Below are 11,961 nucleotides of genomic sequence, written 5' to 3'. Positions count from 1 at the left end.
CTTTTTTTATATCCTGTTGCTTGTTTGTGAAGGGTGATGACACCGTCTCTTAACGTTCTGGACCATTCTTTTGACGCTCAACAAACCTGTCCAGTTCAGATGTCATGTGTTCTAGCTCAAGCACACCTGCTGCGACTCATGAAGCCCAGAGACTTATTTTACATCTGGTGATTATTACCAGCCCTTTAAGAGATGAGAATTTGCACAAGTGACACGGAGATGCTGTTTTTGATTTTACTCATGGTGTACTTTATTACTGTGAAAAAATGTTCAAAAAGTGAACGTTTTATGAGCAGGAGAACCATGTGACCCTGGACCACGTCACCAGTCTCGAGTCACACGGGTATATCTGTGGCAATAGCCAACAATACATTGTATGGGTCAAAATTATCCATTTTTCTTTTATGCCAAAAATCATTAGGATATTAAGTAAAGATCATGTTCCATGAAGATATTTTGTACATTTCCTACCGCAAATATATAAAACATGTATTTGTGTGAGTGAGTGCAGCACAATCGCCAACATAAATGAACAACTTTAAAGGAGATTTTCTCAATGTTTCGATTTTTTTTCACCCTCAGATTCCAGATTTACAATAGTTGTATCTCAGCCAAATATTGTCCTATCATAACAAACCACACATCAATGGAAAGCTTATTCATTCAGTGTATAAATCTCAATTTAAAAAAAATTGCCCCATGTGACTGGTTTTGTGGTCCAGGGTCACATATTAGTAACAAAGCACAACCAAAACAATGTTCTTCCACAAAATGCATGGTTTTGTTTTTTTTAACTGCTAGCGGCTAAATAGTGTTACAACTGAGACCTTATTGTAATGTCACCGAATGAACAAATATGAAATTATTTGACAAATGCATGAAGTTCAAATTATTACCACATTTGACTGCAGAGGAAGGGCAGGTGAGTGAGTGAGTGTGTGAGTGTGTGTGTGTGAGTGTGTGTGTGTGTGTGTGTGTGAGTGTGAGTGTGAGAGTGTGTGTGTGTGTGTGTGTGTGTGTGTGTGTGTGTGTGTGTGTGTGTGTGTGTGTGTGAGAGAGAGAGAGTGTGTGTGTGTGTGTGTGTGTGTGTGTGTGTGTGTGTGTGTGTGTGTGAGTGTGTGTGTGTGTGTGTGTGTGTGTGGAAACCTGGAAGATGGAGGACGACGCCGAGCGAAGAAAAGCACAAAAATAGACGTCGTCTTTCAATCATTTTAATACATGGTTACCTGTACACATGAGGAAGAAAAGAAACACTAAAATTAAACATTTCGAAATTATAATATCCCTTTTCATTAAGCAATGAAGTTAATACTAGATCAATTTGTAACTAGTCAATCATACATATATTAGATCACACAGAGTAGAAAGGAAAAACAGAATTAAAAAGGTTACTGGATCGGGACTGTACAGGAGTCCACAGTGTGTACTGGGATGGATGAGGGGTTTCGGAGAGACCGCCGGTACCAAATAAGACAACAACTTTGATCTTCCAATACTTCCAATATAAAAAACTACAATTAATTAATACACAGGTAGGCTCTCAGAGGCTTAGCAGTCTTGAACGCTTTAAAGTCCAAGTTTACAGAACAAGTTTACATAAAACGTCTCATCTGTCAGCAAGATGCAACATCAAATTTCAAATTACACATTCACAATCTTTGACAAATTTCAGTATGAAAACAGAACAGAAAAACAGGGACAGTTTTCCTGCAAAACACAGGACAAAAAAAGTCTTTGATTTAATTATATATATTTTTAAATAAAGTATTTAGTCAAGTATCTGAGCATACATACATAGTTTTACAAGAGAGCAAAAGGCAAAAAACAACCACCCTTTCCCCGTCAAATCACTGTAATAAAAAATTATCCGTTACATTTGCATACGTCTAAAAAAAACCTCTATAAGATCTACAAGTTAAACGTCTGTCAAAATATTAGAGAAATCCATCTTTGTTTCAAAAAAAAAAAAAAAAAACTGAAATAAGATATTGCACCTTTTTCAACCAGAGTACAATAAAATGACAATGAAAACAGAATACAAAGTACATGAGGAATTACATCATCAGGAACCGACTGCCATTCGCCGTTTTTCGTGTAACAAAAGCATATATTTCTGTAACAAAAACATCACAGTTCTTATTCATCGCACTGAATTAAAATGCTTTATGTAAAAGAAAAAAAAAAAAAGAAAAGAAAAAACATTTTGTACACATTCTTAAAACATTGCATGACAAAACTAAACGATAACGTATTCAAGACTGCTAAGCCCACGATCATTTTATTGCAACAGAACTAGAAAAATAAGAGATTATATATTGCGCGATCAATGAAATGCCGCAACTCCGGGGTTCGTTTTGGCGATATACATCTGAATATATATATATCGTCGAATTAAAAAGGAAGAATAGAAAAAACAAACCAACTCGGAAACTCGGTCCAAAAAGGATCCCGGAAATTGCCCGTTCGAATAAATGGCGTGTGTACACAAGGATTTAGTAACAATTTGATGTCCTGATTTAGAAATAGTTCTCTTTTTAAATCATATAAGTCATTCTACAGCTAGTGTTTCTCACTAAGAAAAAAAGTAAAAGTCTTCAAGGCGTTGCAAATCTAGAAACCTCTGTTACAAAAGGTCTGTTTCCTCCTCGCAGTGATTCAAAAATCTTCAACTAAAGGGTCCGCAGTCGTCCGCTTTAATGATCCTGCGGGACGAGAGGAGACACACACACACACACACACACCGTCAGAGTTACAGAGTTTTTGCAGAGTTTATTTGATCGATAAAATACAGTAAAAATAGTGAAATATTATTCCAGTGTAAATCATCTGTTTTCTATGTGAATATAAGGTAATGTGTAATTTATTCCTGTGAATGTTCAGCATCATTACTCCAGTCTTCAGAGTCACATGATCCTTCAGGAATCACTCTAATATGAGGATTTGATGCTCAAGAAAATTTGTACTGTATTTTTGATCAAATAAATGCAGCTTTGGTGAGCAGAAGAGACTGTGTTCAGATAACTCCAAGATGTTGACCGGCAGTGTACAAGCTGATCCATATCTCATGATAAATCTCTAGTGTGGTATATTTAAGTGTGTGTGTGTGTGTGTGTGTGTGTGTGTGTGTGTGTGTGTGTGTGTGTGTGTTTACCGGGAGGCCGGGAGCCTGTGTTTGTCCCTGGTTGTAATACGCCCCCTGCTGTCTGTAATACTCCACCCAGGCGGCGCTGTAATCTGGAGGAGAACTCTGCTGAGAACCAGGACCGGCTCCCTGAGCTACACACACACACACACAAGGATGAGAACACTGACATCCAGCTACACTCAATCAACAATTTTTAATTGATGATCCGCTTTCCTAAACCCCTTCAGGTGTGAGTGTGTGTGTGAGAGAGAGAGAGAGAGAGTGTGAGTGTGTGTGTGAGAGAGAGAGAGAGAGAGTGTGAGTGTGTGTGATCTCAGAGTAACCCACTTCAGGGGTGTGTGTGTGTGTGTGTGTGTGTGTCTCAGAATAAACCCCTTCAGGTCTGTGTGTGTGTGTGTGTGTGTGTGTGTTATCTCAGAATAAACCCCTTCAGGTAGGTGTGTGTGTTTGTGTGTGTTTTATCTCAGAATAAACCCCTTCAGGTAGGTGTGTGTGTGTGTGTGTGTGTGTGTGTGTGTGTGTTATCTCAGAATAAACCCCTTCAGGTAGGTGTGTGTGTGTGTGTGTGTGTGTGTGTGTGTTACCTCAGAATAAACCCCTTCAGGCTGATGGAAGACCTGATCCTGATCACCCTGAAGGGGTTTATTCTGAGATGATAACCGGCTCGATGTACGTAAAATTAAGGTTCTAATAACCCCCCGGAGGTCAGATGGAGGTCAGATGGTCTTACTCTGTTTCTTGTAATACTCCTCCCATGCTTTGCTGTAGTCGGATCCGCTGCTCTGGCCTTGGTTCTGTTGACCTGCACAGAAAACACAGTTACTCTGAGGAACACACACGCTGTGTGTTTGAGAGTGAAGCGCAGCACTGTGTTGATTTACATGTGAGCAGCTCATGATCCGCCAGTGTTTCCAGCGTCTCAGAGCGTCTCGATTCCTCATCAGCTTCGTCCGCATCTGAGGTGAGTGTGAGTTGCTTTAACATGCGCCAAACATCGTAGAACTTTATAATCTTATAAACTCAGAATGAAAAGCGCTGATCAGCAAAAGAGACGCTTGCGGTTTTACGCCAAAATAAGAGTCTGATGGTTTAACGTTTGAAAATGAGGAAATTGAGACAAAAATATTACTACTGTAGTTTTACAGTTGTAATGTAAAATTAAATTATTATATATTTTTTTATTTTACAGATAAATATTTAAAAAAGTTAGTTATATATCAGTATTTTTTTTTTTACTAATAAAAAGTAGTTAAATAAAATGAAATAAGGAATTTTTTATTTATTTAAATTAAGTGTATTTTTTAATAATTTAAATAAAATAAATGAAATATCTTTTTATATCCATATTTCATTTAACTATTTTTATTAGTTAAAAAAACGTGAAATAAATAACTTTTTCCACCAAATTGAGCATTTTGTACCACAATCGCAAGTTCTCTGATAAATACAGTACAATTACTATTGTAATTTTACAGTTGTAATGATTATATTTTATATATTTTTTACTATTGTAATATTTTTCTGTAAAATAAAACATTTAATAAAGTTAAGATAAATAAAAAAATAATTTAAATAAATTATATTTATAAAAAAAATATATAGTAATAACATAAAAATTACATATTTTGTTTTATTTAACAATTTTTATATTTTCATTAATAAAGCCATACTGATATATAAACACTTTTTCCGCCAAATTGCACAGCCCTTTTTTTTTTTAAATCACATTTTGTATCACAATTTCTCTGATAAATACAGTATATAGATTCGATTTTTTTCCCCCCAAATTGTGCAACCCTAGTTAGAGTGAAAACTAAACCAATGACAATTGAAGTGCAAAGAGCAACTACGGGCCCAATCAAATCACTGTAAAATATAATACAGAAAAGTCCACAACAATATGGCCAAACGTACCATGTTAATATGAATGAATTTTCCCTAGTGATTTTTCACAGGTGTTTTACCCGTGTTTTGAACTACAAGTTGCCGAATTTAGGGTTAGTGGAAATGTGCTTTTTTTTATTATAAATTTTGTATAAATCATTTTAAGAGCATTTTTACAGTTCACAGCACTGTAAATGGATCATGGATCCTCTTTTAGTGCGCAACTACACACGCTCATCTGCTGTCTTTTATCACGAGTAAATGACAAAACAACAACAGTATTTCAGTCCATTCAAAAGTGGCAGAAAATAATATGACGGAGCCGGAAAACTGTTAGTCGGGCAAATAAAACCTCTCAAGCGAGTCCCTGTGATGATGTTCACACAGAAGAGACACAGTGAAAGTGTTTCAGAGGTACTTGCCTAGCTTTTTATAATACTGCTCCCACGCTTTGGAATAGTCCATCTGGCCGGTCTGAGATCCATTATGACCTGAAATGACCAGAATTAAATGAATCTGACGGTCCTCAGAACTGTGGTAATCTCGTTATTATTATTATTATTTGTCATTATTTGTCTCAACAAATCTTTTTTTTTTTTTTTTTTCACAGGCGAAAACGAGACGAGAACTAAATAAAATCCAGTTTTGAGTGACTAAAACTAGGGCTGCACGATTATGACAAATCAATTGTCGATTATTCCCTTGAAATTGTGCGATTATTAGCTTTAATAAGGATTAATTACAATTAATTTATACAAATAAATGTCTGCTTGAAATAATAAAGAATGATGTATGCAAGTGGTTATAAAGAATGCATATATCATGTGTTGTACTTTAGGAGAAGTGGTTTTGTTTCGTTTTAATGTTTCATGTCACAGCAGTTCAACCTGTGTCTCTAGTGCATGTTCAACCTTTAAAATCATTCATATTAACAGGTTAATTATAGATGTTTTCTCCGGGAGTATATAATGCGTTTGGAAACTTTAGAGAAATTCTAAATGAATGCATTAATATTGAACTAAACCCATTATATTTTAGAGATTAAAATCGTATATTTGTCGACTAAAACAGTTCAGATGACTAAAAGATGACTCAAACTAAATGGGCATTTAAGTCAGAAGACCACGACTAAACCTAGACCAGAACTTGCTGTGTAAATGAACACTGGCTGAGAGGAAGCTGTGGAGATGTGAAACTCACTGGGATCCTGTTGGCTCTGGGGTTGCCATGTCTGATATGTGGTTCCCCATCCGCCGGTCATGAACGTCTGCGGACCACTGAACAAAACAACACCTCGCAGGTTAAACACACACACACACACACACAGTCTGGTCTGAAACACACTGCTGCACACGGAAGTGATGTGGAGAGTCATGTGAACGCTTCTGATGAAGAACTAGACCAGCGGGTGAGACTCGAGGTTTTGAGGAACTCACTACAAGCAAAACAAGATCCTGGAGGGAAACGATATTCTGTTCTGCTGTTCGACTGAAGAAGCTCTGGGGCAGGATAAACTCACCGACGGAGAGGAGGAAAGAGAGGAAAGAGAGGGAGGGAGGAAGGAAGGAAGGAAGGAAGGAAGGAAGGAAGGAAGGAAGGAAGGAAGGAAGGAAGGAAGGAAGGAAGGAAGGAAGGAAGGAAGGAAGGAAGGGAAGGAGGAAGAAAGAAAGGATGGAAGGAAAAGAGAAAGAAAAGGAACAAATGAAAAACAAAAAGGAAGGAAGGACATGAAAAAAAGGAAGGAAGGAAGAAAAGAAAGCGAGGAAGGAAAGGACATGAAGGATGAAAGGAAAGGAGGAAGGCAGGAAGGGAAGAAAGGAAAAGAAAGGAAAAAAGAAAAGGAAAAAAGGAAAGGAAGAAAGGAAGGTAGGTAAGGAATGGAAGGAAAGAAGGGAAGAAAGGAAAGGAGGGAAGAAAGGAAAGGAGGGAGAAAAGGAGAGAAGAAAGGAAAGGAAAGAAGAGAAGAAAGGAAAGGAAAGAAGAGAAGAAAGGAAAGGAAAGGAGGGAAGAAAGGAAAGGAAGGAAAGAAGAGAAGAAAGGAAAGGAAAGAAGAGAAGAAAGGAAAGGAAAGAAGAGAAGAAAGGAAAGGAAAGAAGGGAAGAAAGGAAAGGAGGGAAGAAAGAAGTCACTCACTTCTGATGAGGAGTCGCTGGTCCTTGAGTGAAAGGACTGAGTCCAAAGCTGCTGTTTCCTCCCATTCCAGACGCCTGAGAGGAGGAGGAGGAGAAACACCATCAGACATTAGGTCATAGGTGTGATCGGCAAAGGACAAAAAAAAGCAGGAAAATACACAGGGTTCAAACTCGTATATATTCTCGTACTGTTTCGACTTTAATCTCGACATGTTTCGAGAACAAAAACCGTTGACAGCGGTAAGCAGTCATTATGTTCACCAATACCCGAACCGTGATTTGCGCGCGACCCGAAAAAAAAAAAGTAAAAAAAAATTATGAGAGCATTTTCAGGTCGGAAAAGCCGGATTTAACCGGAAGAATCACACCCCTGATTAGTATCCGATTCCTGACCTGGATTATCGATTCCCAACCCTCCAGAAGAGACTCTTTTAAACTCTCACCGACCCCAAACTTCTAAACGCTAATGTGAATTTTACACCCACTGTATCCACCAATGGATTCGCGCGACCACTCACCCCGATCTTCTCGTCGATCAGCTGTCGGGCCATCTCCATCTGCTGAGGAGACCCACGGATGGAGAAGATCCTGACGTTGGGATCGGTGTTGGGAGGAGGGTTTCTCTGCAGCTCCACGTGAGCGCCGGACTGCTGGTTGATGTTCTTGATGGTCTCTCCACCTGAGCAGAACACACACACACACACAAAGCATGTGTAAGTTCATAAGTCGACACCATTGCAGAGTATTTCCTCCTTAAACTGCAGTGAACCAAAGACAGTCTTTAAAAACACGCTTTGAAATCGCTGGTGTTTCTGACGTCACAAACTACCTTGTAACCAATCAGATCAACGTGTGATCGTCAACCAGTGGATCTCTGAGCTGAGTGAGTGAGTGGAGGCGGGGCTCATTTGCATATTCATAGAACCTCGTATACTAAATGAGGCGAGGGTGTCGAGTAGAGCTGAAACAACTAATCGATTTAATCGATTAAAATCGATTATTAAAATAGTTGTCAACTAATTTAGTCATCGATTAGTTGCTAAATAACTTTTATTTGCCATAAGCGGCTCATTTCGTGCATATTTTAAATCTGCGGTGACCAAAGTGTGGCAGTTATGACTATGAGCCACCGGAGGTTTTACTCAGCCAGTACAGCAGGAGAAGTAGCCAATAGCCAATAGCTGGCCTTGTTTTATGTCACGTACTTCCCGCACAGCGTCTCTGCAGCATTCAGCGAGATGGCGGAGGCAGGCGGCAGTGGAGTAAGCTCGAGAAAGAAAAAAGCGGAAGATAAAACTAATCGAACGAAGCAGCATTCGGCAGTTTAGGATATCGCACAAGATTTGTCAACAAAGAAAACATTTCATCACTGGAGAGTTTTTTTTTCGACACCATCGTATCAATTGATTTTGATTAATATGCACGAGGGAGGGAGAGAGAGAGCAAGACAGCGCTCGGGTGAGTGCGCGCGCGCGGCCGGGGCGCTCTCTCTCTCTGCTTGTTCATATATGCCCTGTCAAGCGCGCCCAGTTAAACTGACAGGACTTAAAAACACATGCAAATGATACACTTTCACTCTATGATGGTTAAACTCTGCAATTAATATTTTTTTCGAACCGCGTCATAGCTCATTACCATAAAGTTGAGCTACTATCAACTTTCTGATTGATTTCACAGCATAAGCTATAAAGCTGTTTCGTGTTTACAGGAAAAAATTAAATAAAATGCAATTTACTACATCTGTATTCTGTTTTATTCTTATTCTTCGTGAAAATATGTTCTGCAAGATTCCTTAATAAGCTTTGTTCGGGATGTTAAACTACTTTAGGAGACCTAATGACTGCCATGGTGAAAACATTATTTGAAATCTCCTTGTGAAATTTGCTAGAGTACATAACGTTATGGGTCAGTGTTTTGATTGCAGAAGAGTTCGACAAAGGATTACTAACACATAATAAAACACAACTCCAGGTATGTTTTTGATGTGGATATGAATGCAAAATGGTTAAAATCTCTAAAAAGTCTATGTTGAATGATAAAGACCCTTTGTTAATAATTTACTTGGGGAAAAATGGGCAAAACTAAAATATAAGTACATAAACCGATTAATCGATTAATCGTAAAAATAATCGCCCGATTAATCGATTATCAAAATAATCGTTAGTTGCAGCCCTAGTGTCGAGTTACAGTCAAGATATTTTAAGCCTTTTTTTCAAGGGAAAAACTTTTAAATATGTAATTTTAGTGATCAAAGATGAGTTAAGAGATAACATGATTGACTACAGGGGGACTTTAAAAAGTGTCTTTGAATATAAATATATAACCTTTAATTTTCTTGCAAACATTGCAGGATTCAGATCTTCTGAAATGTGCATTTGTTGACTGCATAAACACATGTATTCCCTGCGTAGTGCCATGGTTAATATATATATATATATAAAAAACATTTGTTAATTGATTGATATAAAGCTGATGTAAAGCTGAAATAAAATATAATTATTAGCTAAAAAAAGAAAATTAGAAATGTTGCATTTGCAATAAACTGAAATGAATTTAAGTTAAAGCACTAAAATAAATAACCCAGGAATTATATACATACATATATATATATATATATATATATATATATATATATATATATATATATATATGAAAACCAAACATTAAAAACTACTGAAATATTATAAAAATATAATAACACTGGTATGCGTGAAGATGATGCAGATAGTATGTAACAAATTCTCATGTAGTTTACACATTTTTAAAAATTTACATTTAGTAAAAATTGTGAAATTAATCTAAAATTTATTTAACAATTTTTCAAAAAATAAAAATAAATAAAGTCGAGCAACATGACGCCTCTTTGAATCACCAGCCCGAGGGAACACGAGGGGCCTCGGGATTGTGTACGAACACAGAAAAGCCTGGTAAAGGGAAACACAGTGATGTCTGAACATTTGTTCACTTGTGGGAGACGCATCTATGCGGCGTGACCCCGGCTGACCCCGGCTGAAAACGCCCATCTAAAACACTCCTCCTCTCTTTGCCTCCGATGGACTGAGACGGGACATTAAGCTATTGTCAAACAAATTTAACTTCTGCATTAATGAAGCCATTATGAGCTCCGCAGTCAGATAAAGAGCCGAGCGTCCAGTTCATGGACGGAGAGGACTGGTTAAAGCTGCTGGTGGTCTTCGACACACACCGAAGAGAGTCTAACAAAGCTGATCAACAATGAGGTCAGAGGTGGGTATGAGAAACGCAAATCACATAATTAATGCATTAGATGGCAGCAAATTACCTTTTCATGATTTTGCATTGAGGTTTGTTGACGTTCATGATAAAATGCATCTAAAGGAACGAGACAACGCTTCATCTCGAGGAGATTTGATGACAAATGTGGACAGATAAATTACACATTAAACCTGCATATATAACCAAACCCAAAGGGATCGCATTAATAATCCATTAGTGATTCTGACAATCTCTATAATGTAAATTAAAATAATTAAAATATTACTACATTAAAACAGTCAAGAATCAAGCAACAAATACCCACAATCCAACAGTTCCTGTTTTAGTATCATTGCGATACTATTATGGTTTGTTGATATTTTCAATTTATATTTATTGGTTTTCATTTTAAATTTTAGTTAAAAGTTTTAGTATTTGTCATTTTTTAACATTTAAATTTCGTAATAGAACAAAACGGACTGATATTTAAATTAAATAGAAGTGGTGAACCTTTCATTCGCCAGTGAACAGAACGTCACTCATCGGATGAATGGCAGCTTTAAGACCACCTAGTAGATGTTTTACACCACAGTAGTCTAATAAAGAGCTTAAAGGGTCCCTACAGAGTGAGCACTTATAAGGGTCATTGTATACAAAGTGATGTTTCTGACAAACGTGCATCTGACAGGATTAGTTTTGAGGAAAGTATAATTTTCACCAACTCAATTTATTCCACTATGTTTTCTAAATGATGCGTGTTATATTCAGTACTCATTACAATGCAATTACAAAATGACTTTACAACCAATGCTTCCTAGTTTTGTTGTCTGTCGCTTTAAATGCTCAAGAGCTTTAGAGCTGAGTGGATTCTGATTGGCTGTCAATGTTTTTATTGTTCATCAGCTGAAAACAATCGTTCCGAAACTGATTCTAACGATATTGTTCCTCGTTATCATTATAGTTGTGGGGTGGACTTCGCTATTATAATAGATGTAGTTATAGTTATTAACGGGCCTTTACTCTTGAAGCTTGGCACTGTGGTACACGAACATTGCTGCGCTTGATATGATCAATTGTTTGTGACATTTAAAGCTATTAATAGAACAAAACCGACCTATATTTATATCTCTTAAAACAAAACTGACCGATATTTAAATCTCTTAAAACAAAACTGACCGATATTAAAAAAAATTTGTAGAACAAAACGACGATATTTAAATCCTTAACAGAACAAAACCGACCGATATTTAAATCTCTTAAAACAAAACTGACCGATATTTAAATCTCTTAATAAAACACTGACCGATATTTAAATCTCTTAATAAAACACTGACCGATATTTAAATCTCTTAAAACAAAACTGACCGATATCTAAATCTCTTAATAAAACACTGACCGATATTTAAATCTCTTAAAACAAAACTGACCGATATTTAAATCTCTTAATAAAACACTGACCGATATTTAAATCTCTTAAAACAAAACTGACCGATATCTAAATCTATTAATAAAACACTGACCGATATTTAAATCTCTTCAAAAAACACAGACCGATATTTAAATGAA

General features: G+C 36.9%; 1 protein-coding gene across 6 annotated transcripts in view; it reads right to left on the bottom strand.

Moving 5' to 3' along the window:
• Positions 1 to 1,195: 1,195 nt before the first annotated feature.
• The window catches only part of fubp3 (far upstream element (FUSE) binding protein 3), a 31,919-nt gene continuing 21,153 nt past the window's right edge, over positions 1,196 to 11,961 (bottom strand). For 2 of the 6 annotated variants that reach the window (XM_084415350.1, XM_084415345.1), the window contains exons 13-20: positions 7,680 to 7,840; positions 7,163 to 7,236; positions 6,230 to 6,306; positions 5,452 to 5,520; positions 4,027 to 4,101; positions 3,876 to 3,947; positions 3,152 to 3,276; positions 1,196 to 2,702 (exon numbers count right to left, since the gene is read on the bottom strand). In XM_084415350.1, the coding sequence (XP_084271476.1) occupies positions 2,694 to 2,702; positions 3,152 to 3,276; positions 3,876 to 3,947; positions 4,027 to 4,101; positions 5,452 to 5,520; positions 6,230 to 6,306; positions 7,163 to 7,236; positions 7,680 to 7,840 (662 nt within the window). In that variant the 3' untranslated portion in view covers positions 1,196 to 2,693. The remainder of the gene's footprint in view (positions 2,703 to 3,151; positions 3,277 to 3,875; positions 3,948 to 4,026; positions 4,102 to 5,451; positions 5,521 to 6,229; positions 6,307 to 7,162; positions 7,237 to 7,679; positions 7,841 to 11,961) is intronic. The other 4 variants (XM_084415346.1, XM_084415347.1, XM_084415348.1 and 1 more) reach the window with 2 other exon arrangements.

This window comes from Rutilus rutilus (genome assembly GCF_951802725.1).
Source record: "Rutilus rutilus genome assembly, chromosome: 7".
NCBI classification, from domain to species: domain Eukaryota; kingdom Metazoa; phylum Chordata; class Actinopteri; order Cypriniformes; family Leuciscidae; genus Rutilus; species Rutilus rutilus.
Note: the sequence above shows the minus strand (reverse complement) of the source record. Positions and strands in the feature narration are given on the sequence as shown.